Raw genomic sequence first — 24,525 nt, 5'->3', positions numbered from 1 at the left:
CTAAATATGTAAGCATTAAATTTATTGGACAATAGTCAACAAACGAGACGCCTGGAGCAAAAATTACCATTAGATTTACCATTCTTGAGTTAAGAATCAATAGTTGTAATATTCATGTAGAGTAAATATTTATTGAAATATTTGTCTTCGCGCCAATGATGTTAAGTCAACAAACGTGTTTATGGTTTCTTTTTGACCGATTGCACAGTAAAGGAATAAAAAATATATATAAATATACGCATACTTAGATGTCATATATTTGGTTTTATCCTATTATACAGTACCGGGGCAGCCACTCTCACTAAAACAATGATAAAAAAGTAGAAGTTTTTGACATGTGGCCCTACAGAAGAATCCTGAGATCTTGAGAATATCGTACGTAGACAGAGTCATGAAAGAAGAAGTCCTGTGTAGACTTTCAAAGGAAACAGAAGTGAATAATGAAATAAATAATTAAGAAAACTTCAATATCTTGGCCACGTGATGAGAGGGACAAAATACGAGCTTCTGTAAAATGTCATGTAGAGAAATGTTTTAGAAAAGCGTAGCGTTGGAAGGCGACGAATGTCATGGATGCGCAATCTGAGAAAGTGGTTTAAATGCTCTTTTAACAAGCTTTTTAAAGCATCTGTAAACAGGATAAAAATAGTCATGATGATCGCCAACCCTCGAAAGAAGGCGGAAGCTTCAGAAGAGGAAGTGACTCCAAAAACATATGGTACTGATCCGCTAGACCTGTACAAGCTGGTATAAGGATCCAAAATTCTGAAGCAGATATCATGAAAATAAATGAAAGATACATATAATTATATATAAGCAATAAGCCAATTGTCCACGTTGTAAAAAATGACGTGGACCATATAATCCATGCTATGGTATGCTAGTCGAGCCATACAGTCAATACGAGCCATACAGTCTGTAGTCAACACCCCGAGTTATGAACGGAAACATAAAGAGTATTAATGCTAGTAAATGCATAGTATAGAAGCATAGAGACGGAATGACTTCCGGTGTAAGTAGTTTCCTCCTACCAGCTTTGGGTGGACAAATCGGTAGGAGTAAGGGCAACCCCTTGTATTAGACGCGAGAAATTATCTCTAAAAGTGGCTGAATCAAGAATGATAAACGGCGTGGAGATGCGGAAAGGAATGGAAAACTACCGCATTAAAGATCTGTAAGATATTCCTAGAACAATCATCATGACAATCACAAGAAGAGTAAACAACAGTGGTCACGATAATCGGAATTCGAGATCCGACAGAAGAGGCATTAAACACGAGGATAACACGGCCTCCAAGGACGTCAGCAATCGAAACCGCTGTGATATGCTAAAGCAAACACCTATACAACCTGAAATTCAACTCAAAACGCACAAAACAATAGACACGTGGAATATACGTAGTCTATACTAACAAGGAAAAGATCATAACTGATACAAAAAATTCAACGTTTAAATATGGACACCCTTTTATGTAGTGAAGTTCGATGGCCGAAGTGTAATAGACAACTTCTTGTTTTATTACTCTGGAAACAACATTCCACAAAATTGCAATGGAGTAGCTATTATCATTAACAAAGAAACCGAAAGATCGGCCAAAGGGTTTATACCGATAATGAACTAAATTCCATTTCTGAAATTAAATGCCATGCTCTGCAATATAAACATCATTACCCCATACGCACTGACATCTGATATCAGAGAAGAAGAAATATATAACTTTTACAATGAATTAGACAAAACACTGGAAAAAACAAACATTTTTGGGCGACCTCTCCAATGAGAGAGGAGAGAGGCTAGTTTAGTTTTACAAGGACAACGAACTTATGATCAAGAAACAAATTACCAGTTCGAAAAATATACACCTGGAAAGCCCTTAGAGATAATGGTGAGAACATAGTAAGAAACCAGATTGACTACATCCTTATAAACCAAAGATTCCGTGTAATGCTATATTATTGACTAAAGCTTACTCAGGGGTAGATATAGCAAGTGGCCTTAACTTTGTTTTAGCAGACATAAAACTCAAACTAAAGAAAATAAAAATAGCCACCAAAACACCTAGAATTAATCAAGAAGACTAAAATAGATGATCTCTTCAGCTGAACAAATCAAAAACAAATACACAAGGAAGTCCAGAAAGTAGAAAGACAAGGACAACTTAACGCTACTGAAAAATAAAGTTAGTTAGAGAAGATTCTCTAACTCCCTTTATTAGGGCGATACATCCCCTAAAAGAAAACAATGTATAACACAAGAAATAAAGTCATCGATATCGGAAAGGGGGAAATACAAGAATAAAAACGAACAAAAATACAAAAACAAAACATTTAAACAAAAAATCAAAGAAACGCAGGAATTGTGACAGAGGTCAGAAAAATGAGCAGAAAGAAAAAGATTAGAAAAACAACATGACAGTTTTATCATATACAGGAACATTAAAGAAACAGCTGGCATTTACAAAAAAGAGGTATTGGAAACATAATGGACAAAAGCAACAAAATAATAACTGAAAGTGCGAAGGAAATAAATAGGTGAGAAGAATATATAAAACAAGTTATTTGAGGAAGACGAAAGAATGGTGACAATAGAACCAAGAGATAGAAATGGACCTACAATTACCAAAGTGGAAATTTAAAAAGCACTAAAACGTACAGATAATGATAAATTCATGAAACTGGATGAAATACCTACAGACTGCTAACAGAGAACCACATTGATATACTAAGTACAATTATTCAATGAAATTTACTATATTGAGAAATTCCGAAAAAATGGCTTATATCTGAGTTCGTCCAAATACCCAAAAAACTCAATGCAATGAAATGTGAAGAATATAGAACGATGAGCTTGATGAACGATGTTTTAAAAGCCTTCTTGCCAGTGATACATGAACGTTGTCTACAAAGAACTAGACGATAGAACAACAGGAAACTAACTGGAATTTAGAAAAGGCTTTGACACTAGAGAGACACTATCTACTATACAAACATTCATACAATGGTGACGAAATATCAACTGTGAGTATTCATATATATGTAGTTTTTTAGTAAATTTAGTAGATTTTGAGAAAACTTTCGACAAAATACAACACAGAAAGCTGGCAAACGTATTACGGAACACAGAAATAGATGATCAGAATGTGAGAATCAATACAACTTTATACCGATATGAGAAAGTCATAATAAAAGTAGAGCAAAAAAATCTAAAGAGGTATCTATAAGAAAAGGAGTGCGACAAGGATGTGTACTATTTCCTCTACTTTTTAATATATGCTCAGAGGAGATGTTGTAAGACATCAATGAAGGCATATCAATTAATAAAACACTAGTGACTAATCTCAGATATGCAGACGATACAATACTCCTCGCAGACAGCAGAGAAGGGCTGCAAATTTTTGTTGATCCCACTACGCAGTACTGCGAGAGGTATGGAATAGCTCTGAACACAAAAAAAAACAAAAATCATGATTGTCAGTAAGTATAAGATTGAAGTGACCTAAATGAACAATGGGACCGCAGCCTGGAAATAAAACGAAGCATTGAGATAGCCAGAAGTACTTTCAATAAAATGAAAGCAGTATTATGCAATGGAAAACTGGGAATAGAATTTATAACTAGAGTATTGGGACGCCACGTATTATATGCCCTTTTATATGGAGTTGAAGGCTGGACAAATACGGATACAACTAAAAAAATAGTTGCCAGCTTTAAGATGTGGTGTTATCGAAGAATGTGAAAAATATCATGGACACGACACGTTACAAATATGGAAACATTAAGAAAAATGAAAAAGAAAAGGAGATACTCAACAGTACAAAGAAAAGAAAAATGAGAGTTGATGAGATTGGTTATAAAGGGTGATTCATTTGGAGGTACTTTTTTTAACAGGAAAAAAACAATAAGAAAAAAAAATTTATTTAAAAATATTTATTATTATATAAAAGAATCATTCTTTACAATTACTTCTTAAAGATAATTTCCTTTAAATGTTGGCCATGACTACGATTAAGTTGGTTCATTCTGAAGTTCCAATTCTCCATGACTCGTTCCAGCATTTCGATTGGTATTTCACCAATGACTCGAGTAATGTTGGCCTCCAATGCCTCAATCGTATCTGGTTTATTCATGTAGATTTTGGACTATAGGTAGCCCCAAAAGAACGAGTCTAGAGGTGAGATGTCACAGGATCTTGGTGGTCAATTCACTGGTTAAAAGCGTGAAATAATTTGTTCACCGCAGTAAAGCCATGCTTTCATGGGCTGCATGGCAAGTGGCGCCATCTTATTGGAACCAAATGTCGCCGAGATCACGAGCTTCAATTTCAGGTACCAGATAGTCCGTTATCATGGCACGATACCGGTCTCCATTCACAGTAACATTCTGGTCGGCCTCTGTTTTAAAGAAATATGGACCAACGATTCCACCAGCCCATAAACCACACCAAACAGTTGTTTTTTCAGGTGTAATGGCAACTCTTAAACCTCTTTTAGTTGTTCATCACTTCAAATATGGGCATTTTGTTTATTAACGTACCCATTAAGCCAAAAATGGGCCTCATCTGAAAGCAAAATTTTTATCGAAAACACTGGATCTTCTGAAAGCTTATCAAGAGAACATCGACTGAAGCAGTGACGACTCGGAAGGTCGGTCGACTTCAGCTCTTGCACTAAATAAAATTTGAATGCTTTTAAACTAAGATCCTTACGTAAAATACTCCTAGTTATTGCATATGACAAGCTGTAACGATGCTCTGATCGTTTAACAGTTCGAACCGTGGGAGTGTCAATATTTGCGCATCCACTTCTACAACGTGATGGCGAAGTGGGAATCAGAACGGCTATTTAAGGCGTGTGAATAGCGGAATTAGACAGTCTTGTAGCTAGCGCTCTAGGCTCCCTGACTCGCCGGTGTAGTGAACCAGCGAGCCATTCTGGACAGAGATAGTTCCGTATTGAGGATCATACTCTGTCCCTAACCAAGCGGAACCCATCGGTATTGCGTATTGAGCATTACCGTGGATCTGCACAGAACCAACCGGGACAGAGATTTCCGTATTGAGGATCATACTCTGTCCTTAGCCAAGCGGAACCCGTCGGCATTGTGTATTGAACATTGCCGTGGGTCTGCACAGCTAAATATTTTGTTTGCGAGCATATTCGGAGCTTTCGCTGAATTGAAGCGAAAGCGAGTATATTAGTAGTACTAATTAATTTCTTTTCTTTTATAGACGTTTGCCGGGGAATTCATTCATCGCGGGACCCAGACGGAAACGTAGAATTCATTTTATTTTTGTTTTATAAGTATACAACGTAGAATTCCTTTTTTTTAGTTTTTATTTATTGTATATATATACTTAATAGATTTATTTTTATTTCAAACCTGTGTTTTACTGAGTCTGTTGCCCCGAAAGAGCTACCCATCACAAACTGTTGAGAAAGCCGACGAATCGATTCTTCATTATTTTCGAGTACACTATCCGTTACCGCCGCTATATTTTCTTCAGTACGTACTGAATGTGGTTTATTTGGTGACGTGTTATCCAATAATGAAAACTGGGTTTCAAATTTACTAACCGTAAAACGAATTGTATGTTCGGTAGGCCGATTATGTGGACCATAAATTGCTCTAAGCGCACGAAAATCATTCCTCACAGAACTCCCACTTTCAAAATACAACTTAATAGTTTCTAGACGCTGTGCCGGGCTAAGTCTTTCCATCATGGAATGTCAAACAATACTGAACAAAAGCGAAATGTCAGTTTGACAGTATTCATGCACGATCTCCCATCAAATCCCCACAAAAAAAAGTACCTCTAAATGAATCACTCTTTACAAGGGAAAGTGGAAGGAAAAAGAGGACCGGGAATACGACGCACGTCCTGATTGAAAAATTTGAAGCAATGGAGTGGAAAAACTATAATAGAACTCTTCAGAACTGCTGCAGACCGAGTAAAATGGGCTGTAATGATGGCCAAGGTCCCTAAAGGATAAGGCACATGAAGAAGGAAATGACCAGTATATAATAGATACTACAGTTTTATGTATGTACTTGGCTACGTATAACTAGTTTATAGAAGTATAAATTTAATTTTTATCTCTTACCTAATAATGACCCATATTGAGGAAAAGGAACTGATTTATCACTAGCACCGATAATAAAATAACAGTCGCTTCTTCTTAGGTACATTAGTGCTTTTTGAAGCTTCATCATACTTAAATTTATATCATAGTCAATAATTACTGCTCCTATTTCTTTATCATCTTCAAGCTGTTTTGAAACCTCGGAAATATTTTCACCAACAGGATGTGGCTAAAAGTAACAAAAATATTAAAGTTATTTATATATAAGGTTTATTTATGAAAATAATTTTATTTCTATAGATAATAAAAATGTCGTATGTGTGGTAAATATCTCCTTCTTTCAGCTGATGACACCTTATGCCCCCTGAGAGGCGTTGTAAATATGATGGTATAGAGGTGGTGGTAAATATATAAATAAAAATATATCAACTTTTTTTATTATTATAATGTCATCATGGGACAAATAACATCATGGGAAATCTGTTTACCTGTTTTTTTTTTAAAGACTATTAAGACAAAATTATGGAATTTGAAATGATGCGTCAGAGGGGAGGGACGGTTTACATACAGCGTTGCCGGTTAAAGTAAAAATGCTTTAACTAGTGATATTTTTCTACCTGTTTTTATTTTTGTATAACATTGATTCACATATATTCCAGATTCATGGGCTTATATTTTCTAAACGCAGAGTATCCATCCACGGGCCGCAAAAAATATCATCGGGTCTGGAGTTGGACAGCTGTGGACTAACAAATTAAAAGACTTTTTTTTTTAACTTTTTTTTTAAAGAAAATTTTAAATATCTTGGGTCCACTAAGCAAGTGAGATTATAATGAGAATGTTATTGTTTAAGTAGGTATGGCTAGGGCAGCCTTTACTAAATTCACGAAATGTTTTATTCGATAAGAAATGCCTTTAAATCTTTACTTCCTTGTATTTAAGAAATATTTATTACGAAAAATAAGAGCTTTCCCCAATCACAATAAGAATTTTTATCTGGATAAACGAATGTTACATAACTGAAAAGCACAGTTTGATATAGCTGTAAATTATTACATATATATTAGCTTTAGCAAATTAAAAATTTTCTTTTGAAGCGTTGACTCTGTAAAAAGCTTATTATTTTCCGTCTCGGTACGGAGAATTTTTTGAGTGGTGATTTATTAACATTTCAGTCAGTTAACACTGATGATTTCACGAATATATCAATGCTAATATTTCAGAGGAATATTTTGTGCCCAACGAACGAAAATGCACCCATTCAAGAAGATCTGAAAAATTGCTTGCAACTTCTTCGAAAAAAGCCCAAATAATTTAGTGGCTTTCGGAGACAGAAATACTGTTTGAAAACGATATAGTGAAAATAGAGCCAGAAAAAAGGTAAAATAGCAAAAAACGGAATATTCTACTAATTCAGCTTCATCTTTAGCATGCGGACTAAGTAAAGTGGAAAGTTATGTGACATGAAAAACACCACGCACACAATGAGAAATATTCAGGCACTTTTGTCCAATCACGAGAAATCAACGTAGAAATGTAGCAGAAATATATAAAACAGACTACCTACTATTGTATACGGTATCTATCCAAAACAAAATCAGCTATGCTTATAAAAAATCCTGTCCAATAAGGATGGTCCAGGAATGTCGCAAAACCAATTTTTGGTGGTGCACTGAACTGGAACACCTTATGAAGATAGCAAGAACAGCTTTTAATAGAGCAAAATGCACCAAACTCAAAGGAGATCTAATCAATCAATCAAATCTCAAAGACTTTAAGAAAGTCTGCAGAGAAAGACAAAGAACTGCGTGGAGAACCTTCTGTGAGGAAATCGAAGATTTCCCGCAGGCTTCCAGGCTACAAAAAACGCTATCAAAGGACCCACATCGGTATATCTGCATTATAACGAAATAAGATGGAAGCAAAACCATTGCGAAAGTGCTAATATTCTGATGAAAACACACTTCCCCGTTTTTAGCGCCTCAAAAGCACCAAACTGGGTAGAAAAAATAATCATACCCTCACTGCACGACTTTTATCTCTCCAGAACAATGATTATTGAGGAAAAAGTAAGATGGGCCATCATCAAAAGAAGTCACCAGCCCTACTACGGTGGGAACTGGATATCCTTCTGCCACACAATTTGGCTTTGAGATATATTTCTAGGAAGTGAAGAGAGGTACGTGTGGTCTTTATATTAAAACCAGATAGGATGGACTACAAAGGATTTCCGACCAATTAGCCCAACATTGTTTTTTTTTAAACGATGGAAACACTATGCAAGAGGTACAAAGTGGTTCATAACCCACTTCACTCAAATCGGCATGCATATACTTCGGGAATATCTACCGATTCTGCACTGCCTCAAGTAGTGGGAAGAATTGAAAGATCTTTATTATCGCTGGATAATAAAGAATCCACCCTAGGTATATTCATAGACATTGAGGGAGCGTTTGATACAACCAGATACCGATCACCCAACAGATAAATGTCAGGAATGTTCCCCGTAAGCGAATGTTTCTGTTAGAGGCATGATTACGAGAGGTGTCCACAGGGAGGGGTGCTATCACCACTCCTCTTGAACATGGTTCTAGACACTCTAGTTGACTAACTCAGCAGAAACGGGTTCTACACAATAGCCTATGCAGACGATATTACTGCCCTGCAAAGTGCTAAGTTTGAGAACACACTATGTGAGAGATTACAAGTTGCTCTACGACTAATAAAAACGTGGTGTAAGGAACACTCACTATCTATAGATCCTAAGAAGACAGAGATGCCCTTCTTCTAATCACGGCTTACTACTCCAAGCATTTTAAACTACAGTCTAAACTTTTCTTATGAGGTGAAATACCTTGGTATTACCCTTTACAGGAAGTTAACATGGAACTCACACTTAGATGGTAGAACTAAAAGAGCATATATTGCCTATGAGCAGTGTCGATGAACGGTCGAACGCACCTGGGGCCTTTCGTCCAGAGTGATCGCCTGGGTCTACACTGCTGTCATTAGGAAAATGCTAACTTACGGAGCTATTATTTACTAAGTAGTAGTAGTTTGTCTACTAAGGCTAGTAGACAAACCTCTATACAGAGAGTGTGAACGAGAAGACGAATCTGTAAAGCATGTCCTATGTGAATGTCCGTAGTTATCTTTATTATGAGAGTACGCATTCGTCGAGTCCTGAACCACACCTGCTCACATAAGGGAGATGTTCCCTGGTGACTTATCCACCCTCCTAGAAATGGTAGGATGAACAATGAGCTAAGGACGACAGCTCCCTGAGAAGATGCACAATGGTACAATAATTGTGGCCTAAGTGCTGTGGAACTTAACTCGCCCTCCCTACTTTACAGATTCAGACAGAACACCATAAACCATACACCAAACAGTGTATCATATTTGTCCATTTCAGATGAAACTGATTTAGTTTTGAAATTATATGTTGAAGTCTTAAATATTTCTGCATCAAAAAAGGTACGGTAATTATACAGAAATATTTAGTTAAGGGTAACTCACAAATGGAGTACGATAGTGTGCGCTCCACCATTGAAAAAAAATTAACTAAATTGATGGCATATTTTTTAACGACTATTCCGAAATTAAGTATTATTCATTCATTCGCCCAGAACAAAAGTGGGAGATGCATGCGTAAAAAAAATCTGAAGGCTATTAATTCTGAGGTTACTCTAAAGACTTGACCAGTGCCGGATTTAGTTCATGGACCGCCGGGGGCTAAGTCATACTATACCGCCACTCTCCAGTAGGTATAGATGCGTCTTAGGCAAGGCGCTCACCAACGTGGCAACCAAATGACGTGGCAATGGCGAACAAGTGTTGTGGTGTCCCAGTGGCAGGTAAAATGTATAAACATATGTAGTCACACGTGCGACCTTTCGATACGTGCGACTACATTATGTTTATAAAGGTTTAAAGAACCACACAAAAAAGATATAATGATGATTTGCCATTACAGAAAACAAATTTAATCACGTGTAGTCCCTTAAGACCGTTATTAGCTCAGATTATCATGGGATTTATGATTCGTTAAGCATTTATTTTCTTTTCCCAAAATATGGAAAATATTTATGTTCGTTTTATTTCTTATTAGAATACTTATGCAGTATGTAATGTTTGCGTCAAATATTACTGGAATAAACATTTTTCTTCTGTCATGTTGTTTGTTTTATGCAAAAAAACCAAAAAAAAGCGGAAGAGAGATGATCATATGCTACCAAAACCTTGTAAGTCCTGAAATAAAATAAAATATAAAGTTCAAAAACTCGTATCTCACGTTTTTTAAAAACTCTTATTTTTTTTTTTTTTTTATTCAATCATTCTCACAAATAATTTAATTCGTTAAAATACCAACATGTCATTAACAACATGACTTTTAAAATTGTATTTTCTACTATGGGAAGTTTTAAGTGATTTTCCAAAAGACAATTCATAAATATATAACAAGTTTCCAAAATCCAATAAATTAAATAAAAAAAATTGAATAAATTGAGTTGACATGTTTGCCAAGATCCAACTGACAGTGCATAAAGGTTTTTTTGTTTTCTTTCTTTTTTTTAATATTTTACTACAAATGTGCAAATTAAACCAAGAAATTTTATACAATGCTTACCGGATTTGGTGCAACTTTAAATCCAGCATTTTTCAACTCCTCTTGTAACTCACTGGAACCCAGCACAAACGCAGTTTTCTCAAACCCCAGTTTATGTAGTACAGTTATATATGCTGTAATGGGGTTTACAATATCCTTTAAGTCTACACTAAATTTGTGGTTTTGAAGAAGTTTGTAGATAGTGTCTGTAGATCTCGTACCATTATTTGTGACAAAAGAGACAGTTTTGCCAATTTTTCTAAGACTCTGTACGCATTCGGCAGTTCCTGGAAGCGGCTTATATCCCACCCATATTACACCTAAAAAATATATAATAATAGAGATCTTAATAGAGTTGAGAAATATATATATATATATATATATATATATATATATATATATATATATAAAGGTAAAAGATATCGGCATACCTCGCAACAAAGGAAAAAAAATATAATAAAATATGTGTATAAGATGGAAGGCAACTTATATACGTATTTCTGACTATTGGTCGTCTTCAGTACGGTGCAGCCAAGTTAGAAAAGGAGCATATTAATTTGGGAGAAAGGATCATATAATATAATCTTATACATATATATATATATATATATATATATATATATATATATATATATATATATATATATATATATATATATATATATTATATATATATATATATATATATATATATATATATATATATATATATATATTATATATATATATTTATATATATATATATATTTATGTATAAGATTAAATCTTATAGTATAAAGCAAAAGCTGCTATCACTTTGTTGAATTAAATGGCCAAATGTATGGCCTAGGAGGACAAATTCATTAAACTTCCCGTGCTCGACTCGGTATCAATAAAGTGTTATGAATCATTTCGGACTATCCCAGCCTCATTAGACACTTGGGCTGATACACATTCAAACTCGGAAAGTTCAACGAACATCTCCAAAAGCTTCAACATCGCAGTGGTTAGCGTACAGAGGCGCCACCTGCTTAGGCGGCCGTGAACGACAACGATATAATAATATCGTTTTCTGTCCTCTGGGCTATGCGAAATGTGTAAAAGATTAAATTTTGGATAATATATATATATATATATATATATATATATATATATATATATATATATATATATATATATATATATATATATATATATATATTTAAATGAATTTTTAAGTTGTTACAACAGAATGTAAAAGGCTATAGGAAGATGAAAAATCGCAAGCAGTTATACTCAAAAAGAGAAGGGAAAACCCAGATAAATAGCTGACAGTGCAAACCAATCATATCGAAAGGAAAAAAGAAGCAAAAAACCTAGGACTCACAATGGATTAAGGACTATCCTTTACGCAACATGTAGACCAAACCATCCAAAAAAACAACTACAGCTAGAGAGGAAATAAGAGGTTTTGTAGGTAAAAGAAGCAAATTAAGACTAAAAATAACAATAAGACTTATTAACAGTATTATCCTTTCAATAATAACTTAAATTACTAGTATAAATACATTAAAAACAACGGATTTGGATTTATGTCACTTACATATTAGCTATGCCACTATCGTTTGGGTTGATTTAGTTGACTCCTTGGCAATTTTCTGTTTACAAAAGAGAGCGATAAGAATTATATTTAACGTGAGCTATTTAGAGCATTATCGGCCTTTATTTATTAAACGTAGTATTTCCTTTACCTTGATGGATTGAATTTTCGACGCAAAATTTAACGGCCATTATATGGTAGAAGCAGATCACACCGTAGCAGATCGAAATGATTGGAATCTATTCGACGCAAATGAACGACCACCTATCACTGAAGGCCCAAGCCATTAAAAAGCTTAAAAATATTAAAGCACCAGAAACTGATCAAATTTGTAGTGAGCTCTACAAGAATGGTATCGACGCCCTGCTACAAGCATTCCAAAACTTTTACTTCTTGTCTGGCAAAATGAGACCAAGCCCTGTGAATGGTCTCAAGGTGTAATATACCCGTTACATAAAAAGGCGATCAGCTCCAGTGTGACAACTACAGAGATATAACCCTGTTAAAAATTGCTTACAAAATACTAGCAAATATCTTCCACGAAAGGCTACAAGTTTACACAGTTGACATTGTTGGAAAATGCCAGGCCGGATTTACTCCAGAAAAATCAACAATTGACCAGATTCATTCAATAAGACAGATCCTCGAGAAAACATTAGAATTTAACATTGAAACCCACATCATCTATCGTCACACCTATCTGATATCACCTATTCGTCGACTTCAAGGCCGCATATGACGGTGTCAAGAGAACAGTACTATCACTGCGTGAGTTTGGTATGCCAGAAAAACTTATCCGATTAACGAGAATGTCAATGGAGATCAATGAAAGGGTGAATTGGTGAATTTTGAAAATGTTATAACATCCTTGCTTAGTAAAGCAGACAAACTTATCATACTTGGTGATTTTAATATAAATTTTAAAATTGAATATGACCCTTTTTTTGATATTCAAAATCTATTAACATCTTTTGGTCTAAAAGTAACTATAAACGATTATATTAGAATCGCATCCCAGTCCAGTAGTTGCATCGACAACATTATGACAGATTTTTCTGAAAATATCTACAGACTGGGCGTATTTGAACCTTGTTTTTCTGACCATTGAGCTCAATTTTTATTTATTGACTTTGTGCTTAAGGCTGTTGACACTAATCAAACATTTCAACGATTTATTACTTCTTCTGGTTTACAGAAGCTTAAACTTGCGCTAGTTAGTACAAATATGGACTTTTTCTACGATATTAATAATGATCCTAATTTTTTAACAGTCTTCCTTACCGAAACTTATAACAATTTAATATTAAAGCATTTTCCACTAAAAAAAGTAGGACAAATGGCTGAAAAAACACCTGTGCAATGGTTTAATAATGAATTAAGGTCTTACACATCTAATCTTTCTCTTATTAAACACATTGCAGATGCCACTAGGGATCTCGATTTATTCAAAGTATATAAACAACAAAAAGTTGAATATAATCGGCAATTTAAAAAGTCAGCTTACTGTAATTTTATTACTAATTCCAATAATAAACCTAGAGACTGCTGGAAAATAGTAAATTTCGAAAGAAACTACACAAGATCCAGTTCGGTACAACCTGATCTACCACCAGACGAAATGAATCAATTTTTTACTACAATTGCAGTGAATATAATTACATCTCTTCCTACTATTAACGTCGATGCCTTCGTTAAGTATAGAAATTATCCTTCTGCGTGCAAGTCCTTTTTTTTCGTCCTGTTCTGGAAGAAGAGGTCTCTCAAATAATAAAGCCTCTTAGTAATTCTAATTGTAGGGACGGTCACGAAATTAATAGCAGCAAAATTTTAAAAGAAACTTACCAAATAGTTTTAACACCTTTCACTTATCTTATTAATTTAATTCTATCAACTGGAGTATTTCCAGGAGTACTAAAATACTCAAAAGTACTATCAATCTACAAAAAAGGTGATTCCTCAAGAACTGACAATAATTACAATCCCATAAAAATTGTTTCTACTTTTGGGAAAGTGATTTAAAAGGTTATTAAACAACAGTTTTATTTCTATTTTGAGTCAAATAATTACTTTAGCAACTCACAATATGTATTCATAAGTACTCGTTCTACTACCAACGCGGTATTTAATGTTGTGAGCGGGGTGATTGAGGGGCTTGAACGCGGCAATCTTATAGTTATTTCTCTTTGCGATTTGTCGAAAGCTTTTGATTGCGTTTCACACGACATTTTGCTCCATAAATTAAATTACTATGGAATCAGACGTATCCCTCTTAAGCTTATAACTTCTTATCTATGTGGCTCTCCGATTTTCTATCCGTAAACATGAAGGCTCACAAGGTTCGGTTTTAGGACCTCTTTTGTTTATTATTTATGTCAACGACTTGCCTAAATTCACATCTCCGTACAAAACCATACAATTCGCAGATGATACGACACACGTTATGTCAGGAACAAATAATGATGGTTTAAAAATGTCTCATGAGGAAGTTTCTACTAAATCTAGCTCAGGGTTTGCTGCAAACAAACTAAAACTTATTATTTAAATTATTTTACAGAACACTGAAAACCCTAAGAAGCAACAAAGAAACGAAACTGAAACAAATAATAAACAATTACTATTTAAATGGGAATAAGCCACAATTAAAAGGTTAAAATACGTTTATTGGCGTTTCAATTTCCACTTCGGAAATCGTTCTTAAAATACAAACATTAGTAAATTAAACAAATTTTGTTTTTTGTTACTTAGTGAAAAATTCTTCTAATAATTTAATTTTATCCGACTTATCTATATTGACAATTCAGACATAGATTATACGAGTACTAGTAGACGACTTTAAAATGATATTGCCAATATTGTTGAGTTGCGTTCCTGGGACGACTTTACTTATAAGATAGTTCATTCGATTACATGAAATCAACTTTAACTTGAGAATATCCGTCAGAAAATTATTTATTTATTCCCATTTAAATAGTAATTAATTTAAAATGCCACAAGAAAATAGCTTCAGAACGAAATAATTTACAAGGAAGGAACAATAATAAACGACAATAAGACAATAATGGAAAGATGGAGGGAACATTTTCAGCTGATACTGAATGGAAATCAAGAGAATACAATGGAGAAGGAAAGCCACAACAAGAGAGTATCCATGAGAAACACGGAAAATCCAGAAACTATAGAAAAAGAAGAGCTGGAAGAAGCAATAAGAAAGATAAAGATTGGAAAAGCACCAGGAAGCGATGAAGTAGCACCAGAAATGATGAAATATATAGGGGTAAAAGCAAAAGAAAAATTGTTAGACATATATAACCTAATATGGAAGAGAAAAGTAATACCCAGAGAATGGACAAATGCAGTAATTATACCTATATACAAGAGAGGAAACACAAGAGACTGTAGGAACTATAGAGATATATCACTACTATGTGTAGCAGCTAAAGTATACGAAACCATAATAGAAAGGAAAATTAGAAAAGAAATAGAACATAAATTAGAGGACATACAAAGTGGATTCAGGAAAGAACACAACACACAAGACCATATATTCACCATGCAACAAGTAAGAGAAAAAGCCTTAAAGAAAAATAAAGAAATATATCTGAGCTTTATAAACATGGAAAAAGCATTCGACTCAGTGAAAAAAAAGATATGGGAAAGCCTAAATAAGAAACAAGTAAGTGAAGAACCGATAGAAGCAACAAAGAGTATATACATGAAAACAACAAATACAGTAAGAATGTTAAATATACAGTCAGAACCATTTGAAACAACTCAAGGAGTTATACAAGGGGGAAGTCTCAGCCCAGTGCTATTCATAAATGTAATAGATGAAATAGTGAAAGAATGTAAGAAAACATTCAAGAAATACTGCATCGGTTGGAACAGAATGCAAATGATAAATGCTGAGATGTGTATATTTGCAGACGACATAGTATTAATTGCGGAAACTGCAGAAAAACTGAAATACAACTTAGAGAAATGGAACCTAGAAGCAAGCAAATACAACCTAAACGTAAACAAAGAGAAGACTCAGGTAATGAAAATATCAAGGAAACAAGGGACGGAAAATCAAATAGAAGTAATGATAGACCAACAAAAAATAATACAGACAAATTCATACAAATACTTAGGAACAGTAATCAACAATAAAGGAGACATCGGGGACGATCTTAACAACAGAATGGAAAACACAGGAAAACTATTCCAAGTACTAAATAGAGGATTCCTTAATAACAAAGAAATATCAACAAAGACCAAGATGACAATATACAAAACAATATATAGACCTACAGTGACATATGGAGCAGAAAATTGGATATTAAACAAAAGACATCAGAGCAGAATTCAGGAAGCAGAGATGAAATACCTCAGAAGAACGATAGGAGTAAAAAGAACTGATAGAATCAGAAACGAAGAAATAAGAGAAAGACTCAAAATCAAACCGATACTCGAGTCAATCAAAGAGAAAAAATTGGCATGGTTCGGACATCTAACCCGGATGGACAATAATAGACAAGTAAAAAGAGTGTGGGACGCCAAACCAATAGGGAAGAACAGAAGAGGAAGACCCATTAAAGAATGGAACGGTGACATCTCGCAGCTACTGCAGAGTAAGGGTAAGACTTGGCAGGAAGCAACACAGATGGCATCCAATAGGAAGGAATGGAGAAAGTTCGTTAAGAGCTAGGACACCTCAGAAGACTGTCAAATATTGTAATTTAATGAATTGTATTTTAAACGGCCCAACACCGAAAGGTACAAATGGGTCTACTGATTAAGTAAAGTAAGTAAAACACACATACATGAACACTTAAATAAAATTATGTTAAAATAATTACAGAACATGTCATAAAATAAAATTTAGGTTATAAACATTCTTATCAGAAACAAAAGAAGCTTCTTTTAAACAATTGAAAGCTTGAGATAAAAAATAGTTAACCAATAGCCCTTTTATTGACTCCAATCCACCCAAAACAGTTATATATATATATATATATATATATATATATATATATATATATATATTATATATTATATATATATATATATATATATATATATATATATATATATATACATATTCGTTCAGGAAATACATAGTTCAAAAAAATAAAAACACAGATTATAGACCAATATAAAAAGCAACTTCAGTTTCGTAAAATTCTAAATGTATTGTTATTTGTTAAAGTAATTATGTATTTTAAAACTTACCATCCATATCGGACAAAATACCATCAAACGAATCAAAGAAACATTTCTGCTCTGCTCTTGAAGCACAAGCTAAATTTTTAATTCCCATAAAATCGCACATATTCTGTTGATTTAGATAGATAGATTGATCGAGCGATTTAGTACAAACAATCCTTGATATAATAATAACTAGTATGCTAACCACATCGCAAACCTGGAAATTGATAACTGCTTATCAGGAAGTTGAGTAAAACTTAAAAGACGATACCGAAATTCCTCGTGACACATTTTAATTGAAAAGGATTAAACAATAAAAAATGATAAATCAAAAATGTTTATGGTTCACACCTTTTTTTTATTTGTATGTAGATTATTATTAAGATTATATTGTAGATTTATTAATTTATTAACAATCACATAAAAATGGGTGAGAATTAAAGATTATTTTAAAACTAACAAAATAGTTTAAAACCTTGATATATACCCAAAAAAGTTACTAAAATCCAAGAAAGTTCTTTTTTTATGTTAACATTTTCATTTAAAATTACTATAGTCCAGGTATATGACGACCATATTTTATGACAGTAAAAACAGAAGAAAACCTCTGATTTTTCTTTATATGCATATTTTATGACAGTAAAAACAGAAGAAAACCTCTGATTTTTCTTTATATGCATCAATTTGCTTGAAATTTTGATAGTAGTTAAAAAATAGCTTAATGATCAAAATCTACAATATGGCAATATATGATTTTTTTCTGGGGATGACTAGAATAGTGAATTTAAGACAAAAATATTCTTTAGCTATTTGTTGTGAGGCAGCCCGTTATTTGTTTTAAAAACTTTAGACAGCTTCCCCTGTATTTCTACTCTATATTCAATTTTTTTAAGAGTAAATTTTGTAAAATATATCAACTGATTTGGTACTCCTAGCTTTTTCATTGCTTTGAACATTTCTCTTCTATTTATAGTCGTAGGCTGCTTTGTAGTCTATAAATATGTGATGAGTATCTATGCCATATTCCAGTGTTTTTACTAAAAATATCTCCCCTTTTTTGGAATAATCCATTCGAGTATTTCAGTATTCCAATCGCTAGGGAGAGATTTCTGTGTCCATATTTCTTCTATCACCTACTGTATAATGCCGTTATAGTATTGACTTCTTTATATAGTTCAGTTGGAAATTATCCACTCTGACTGAGTTGTTTCTGGCTAGTTTTTTTAGTGCGTCTTTAACTTCAAGAATCGTTGGTGGTTCCTCTTTCCTCTTGTCTATTTTGCTTACCTCATCTCTTTAATCTTCTAGGTTTTCTACTTCTTTCTTTACATTAAGAACCTGATTAAAGTATTCCACCCATCTATTCAATACATTTTTCTTTTTTGTTAATAATAAACGAGATAATTCAATAAGTATGCTTCCCCACCTCCTTCCACTGGTTTTTCCTTTAACTCGGAAAATATCGACCGCACGAAAAAATTTATATATAATAAATTGTAGGAAATCTCATTTGCAACAATTTCAGTCGATATCATTTTTTTTCGAAAAGTTTAAAATGACGGAGATATTGAGCAAAAACGTTTCTTATTTAAAATCAAGACGGTTAATCAATTAATAGTCAATTTACACTACTATGGACCCCCTAAAGGTGACAGTAATAATATTTATGGCAGCTTGCCATGCAAGGTCTAATGCTATCCCGAATGGACTAGAATTGAAAAAAAAATATTCGTTGGACGATTATGAGCTCCAATCCAGCCGCTAACGGAGGACTGTATGGATCTATATGAGTCCGGGTTGATAAGGAGTTAAAATATGAGCTAAAAGGCTTTAATAGAAGCCGTACAGCGAGCTAGCAGCATCTTTTTGGAAAAAGGCAAAACAAAACAGGCGGGAACAATTTGAGGAACCACGGCATGCAACCACTACTTTCAAATTGCAGTAAGCCGAAGAGGAACCTGTGCTGACGGAAAAAAAATTACAAAAGGGTCTGTTGAACGCACCAAAAATAAATAAATTGCACATTTAATATCGTACAGATCAATTTGCGACTCAAAAAAACAGTATCGGTACCTAAAAAATAACCATGGATTAATGAAGATAAGATAACTAAATGTTAGGGGATGGGAACTAATTTTGTGAGTACTAGACACTAAAGTTAGAACTTATATGTTTTTGTAGGTGTGACTTTAACCTGGTACCAGTTAAGGAGTTCTTCAGGGGAGACATGATCATCATCATCATTGGTGCTACAGCCTTATTAAAGAGCCTCGACCTTCCCAAGTCTATTACGCCAGTCAGTTCTATCCATTGCCAACTGTTGCCAGCTTCCTGCTCCTATTTGTCTACAATCCTCATCTACACCATCCCTCCATCTGAGTTTTGGTCTACCCCTATTTCTACTTCCCACAGGTTGTGACATAAGGATTCTTCTAGGAGGGTTGTTCTGCTGTGATCTTGCCGGATGTCCTGCCCATCTTAGTCTTCCTATTTTTATAAAAGGATACTACGTCTTTACCACCAAATATATGTTTATATCTGTGATATATCTGTAGTTGTACCTCCTTCTCCAAACGCCATTTTCACAGATGCCACCAAATATTCTTCTCAGGATCCTTCGTTCAAATATAAGCAGGAGATTTTCATCTGCCTTGGAAATGGTCCATGTCTCCGACCCATATGTCAACACTGGTTGTATATGGGTTTTGTATATGGTTATTTTTGTTTTTTGGCTTAAGTTTCTGCTTCTTATATGTCTACTCAGTCCAAAATAGCATTTGTTTGCTAGGATTATTCTTCGCTTGATTTCTTCCGTCATGACGTTCTCCTTGGTCATCAGGGAGCCTAAGTATGTGAATTTGTCCACCACTCCAAAGGTAGAATTATCAACCGTGAATTGGTGGCCGATGTTTCTGGCTCTATTGTTGGGTGTTGATGCCATTATCTTAGTTTTATTTTCATTTACTTGCAGGCCCATATTTTTTGAGGCGTTTGACAAGGTGGTATACATTTCTTCTAGCTTGCGTGTTGTGCGGACAACTAGATCAACATTATCTGCATATGCCAAAATTTGGGATGATTTATTAAAAATGTTTCCTCTGCTGTCTATTTGGGCATCCCTTTTCCAAAGCTATGTTGAAAAGGAGACACGCCAGCGCATCTCCCTGTCGCAGTCCAATATGCGTTTCAAATGCCTGTGATTGTTCGCCCTGTATTTCGACTCTGCAAACAACTTTACGCATTGTAGCCTTACTTAATCTTATCAGTTTATCGGGGATGTGGAATTCATCCATGGCTTCATACAATTTATTTCTTAGGACACTATCATAGGCCGATTTAAAATCTACGAAAAGATGGTATGTGTCGATATTGAATTCATTGGTTTTTTCCAGTATTTGCCTTAGCACAAAGATCTGGTCTGTTGTTGATCGACCAGGCCTAAAACCACTTTGACATTCGCCAAGAAGCTCCTCTGAATATTCACTCAGGCGACCATATAAAATACTCGAAAATATTTCGTATGCTGTATTATAAAGGGTTATTCCCCTATAGTTTCTACATTCTAATTCATCGCCCTTTTTGTGTAGCGGGCAAACGATCCCAATACACCACTCTTCTGGGATTTGTTCCTCATTCCAGGCTCTCAGTATGATTTTATACATATGATTAGTCAGAGTAGCACCTCCACATTTAATAAGTTCCGCGGGTATACCATCACTTCCTGGAGATTTATTATTTTTTAGGTGTTTTATTGCATCCCGTACTTCCTGAATTGATGGAGGCTCCAATGGTGTATTGTTGTTTGCTCCTGGGGGTGGTTGATTTGGATCTTCCACTTCGATAGTAAGCAGTTCTTTATAGTGTTCCACCCACCTTTTCAATACTTCTTCTTTTGTATTGAGTATATGCCCCTCCTTATCCTTACATAGTCCGATTCTTGGTTTAAATGCTTTTCTTACTTTATTTAGATTTTTATAGAATTTTCTTGTTTGATTTTTCTTTTTTAATGCCTCAAGTTCTTCCAATATTCTATTTTCATAAGTTCGCTTTTTTCTCCGATGGATGTACTTCTCTTCCCTTCTGAGGTCTTTATATTTTTGTTCTTTTTCTCGGGTTCTTCTTTGCTGCATCACTTTATATGCATTGTTCTTTCTTATGTGTGTTATTTGCTGCGTCTTTAATGTAATTTTTACACATTTCCCATTGTTCACTAATTGTTAGATTCGGGGAGACATGATAGCTGTCAGAATAAATCTGAATTGCAATGGGCTGGTTATAGAGATAATTGTTGCGTCTGTATACCTTCCTATTGTTTCTAAAAAAACAACTTCTAGAAATTAACTTGAAAACCCTCTAGAGTATACCAAAAATAAGTTCAGGGAGCTTATTATTGAAGTATACTCCAATATTTACCACACCATTTGGATAACGGAGATACAACTAACAGAGGTAAATGGCTTTTTGATTAACTTCGCACTTAGTGAACTAAGTTTGCTGTATAATGGTAATAAGTCCATCTTCAAAACATCAAGCTCAGAATCACCGATTGGTTCCTATTAGGTACAAGATATCTAATTGATATGTGTCAGATGCATTGTCCTTTCGGATCATCCATACCTTACAGATAACCTTAGTCAAATTGGAACGAGATTTTATAGAAACAAGATCTTAAAACAAGAGTACGAAATTATCCTAAAAGGCCAAATTGGGAATCATATAAGGCTAAACTGAAAGCCTATAAGACAATCATATCCTTTAAGGAAGTGTACCTAACAGAGACAGGGGTAACAAAATTCTTAAAAGAGATAACATTAATAAACCCAAGTTAGTTAAATTGCCCAATGGGAAGTATACGGACATTGAGGAGGACGGAGGAGGCTGTAGAGTATCGTTTAAGTGTTTACTTCCCAGGGTCAACGCTTTTGAGTAGCGAAAATAATCAACAAACACACTGTATCACATGCGTAATTGACTGACTAACCTCCGAAGAGATCTTTTGTTCTTACAAGGTCAGATGACTATTGAAACTTTTCAACCGTAGAAAACTAAGGAACCAGCAACCAGATGGTATATTTCCCAGAATACTCCAAATCCTCTGATCCAAATGTTGAGAGCTTACTATGTTCTAGGGAACATTCCAAAAGCTTTGAAAAGAGCGAAGATGGCTTCTTCTCTTTGTAGTTCCTTCTCCTATGGGAGGTTGGCTATCGTCACAGCTATCCGTACCTTATTGGCGGCTGCTCTGAAAAGATCTACTGAGCTGCAACTATACCACTCTCTTAGGTTTCTTAGCCAGGAAATTCTTTGTCTTCCTATGGATCTTTTACCCTTAATTTTATTTTGCATGATGAGCCTTAGTATCTTATATTTCGCACCTCTGGTAATGTGGCCCTAATATTCCAGCTTTCTTGTTTTGATGTGCTTTATGACCTCGCAATCCTTTTGTAGTCTTCTTAACACTTCTGCATCTGTAACTCGTTGGGTTCACGGTATTTCCAAAATCCTTCTATAGCACCACATCTCGAATGATTCCAACTTCTTTATATTAACCACTTTTAGTGTCCAGCTTTTCATTTCATACAACAAAGTCGAGAACACGTAGCATCTTAAGGCTCTTATCCTCAGCTCCAGGGGAAGGTCTAGATTAACAAACATTGTTCTCATTTTTATAAATGCTTTTCTTCCAATTTCAATACGTGTCCTTATTTCTCTACCTTGGTCATTGTTTTCATTTACCCAGATTCCCAGATATTTAAAGTTATTCACTCTTTCTACTTGTTTTTCCTCGATATCTAGCCTTCCTACTGTATGTTGCTTGGAAATAATCATGCACTCTCTAATCTCTAATCTTGGTTTCCGAATTACATGATCAGTAACGGTTTGACTTTTTTGCGTATTTTGACTTTCGCCTTTGGAGTCGATTTCTCAGCTCCAGGACAAAAGATTGTCCTACTACCTACCGACTCATCCGCCCGAAGCCGTTGGTCGGTAAGCAGGGGATTGCTTATACCGGCAATCACTTGGTCTCTATCTGCGTTAGCCATCAACATTGATTTTGCCCACCTTCTACCATGTGGTGATCCAGATTAGGATTTTTCCTTCTTCGAGATTAAGACCTTTCGGCATTTCCTAATCTCTCCAGAGCTTTAGAAAGTTGAAAGAGCAAAGATAGCGTTTATTCCTAAACCAGGAAAAACCGATTAGGTAGCAAAGTCATACGGGCGAATAATATTTTTGAAAGCAATTTAAAAATATGCATCTATATTCATTAATATTACCACGCTGGCCGGTATTCCCAATCGCTGCCTTCCTAATTAGCGCTTTATGGAATTACATAAGTATTTATGGAAGATTGAATAGACCCGTAGCCTAAATTAGGTACAGGACGGTTTCAGGTATGTCTCCTGTATTGAAAACATGCTGTAATAATTTATTTTTAATTAAATTTAGCTCATTTAAAAAAAAAATGAATTATTAAACTGAGATTAAAATGAACATCTACAGTAATAAAAAATATGAAAAATACCTACAAATAAAACATATTTATAAGTAAACTTTGATAAGGACGAAAGTACTTATAATTAATGACCCTCATTTTACTTTGATAACAAAAATATATGTTTCGGTTTGGATTTGCTCTTTTTTAATTGCTAAATTTAACAAGTCAGCATGTAAACCAGCGGTTCAGATATTTAGGAATTTGGGGAGTTTTAACAACAAACACCTTTTATAAGGCAGCAAATGTATGAAGCAGACGGTGATGCAGAAGCACAGTATATTGCTTTAAAAAGAAGCACTAAACTGTGAAGTATAAGTGTAAATTATGGCAATGGATTTTCAAGTTTAAAGAAATATTTGGGCAACACTGCGAAGAAGTACTATAAGTTGCCTGGATTTGGCGACACTCGGCCATTGTGATGCGAAAACATAATAAATAAATAAAATCGTTTATTCCTAACGTTAATTACAAATGACAACTTTGTTTTTATTTAGGAACTAAAGTATGTTTCTCTTGTATAAAACACATATTTTAAGCAATGACAAACAAGCAAGTACAAAAAAAGTTAACCCAAAACTCATTTTAGCTTTTT

General features: G+C 34.4%; 1 protein-coding gene across 1 annotated transcript in view; it reads right to left on the bottom strand.

Annotated features, from left to right (window-relative positions):
• LOC140438398 (uncharacterized) overlaps window positions 1-17,664 on the bottom strand; it is a 30,393-nt gene extending 12,729 nt beyond the window's left edge. The window contains exons 1-3 of the mRNA XM_072528079.1: window positions 17,459-17,664; window positions 10,711-11,009; window positions 6,102-6,309 (exon numbers count right to left, since the gene is read on the bottom strand). Coding sequence (XP_072384180.1) covers window positions 6,102-6,309; window positions 10,711-11,009; window positions 17,459-17,558 — 607 coding nt within the window. The 5' untranslated portion in view covers window positions 17,559-17,664. The remainder of the gene's footprint in view (window positions 1-6,101; window positions 6,310-10,710; window positions 11,010-17,458) is intronic.
• Between the last annotated feature and the right edge of the window lie 6,861 nt (window positions 17,665-24,525).

Source organism: Diabrotica undecimpunctata, chromosome 4 (assembly GCF_040954645.1).
Source record: "Diabrotica undecimpunctata isolate CICGRU chromosome 4, icDiaUnde3, whole genome shotgun sequence".
In the NCBI taxonomy this organism is placed as follows: domain Eukaryota; kingdom Metazoa; phylum Arthropoda; class Insecta; order Coleoptera; family Chrysomelidae; genus Diabrotica; species Diabrotica undecimpunctata.
Note: the sequence above shows the minus strand (reverse complement) of the source record. Positions and strands in the feature narration are given on the sequence as shown.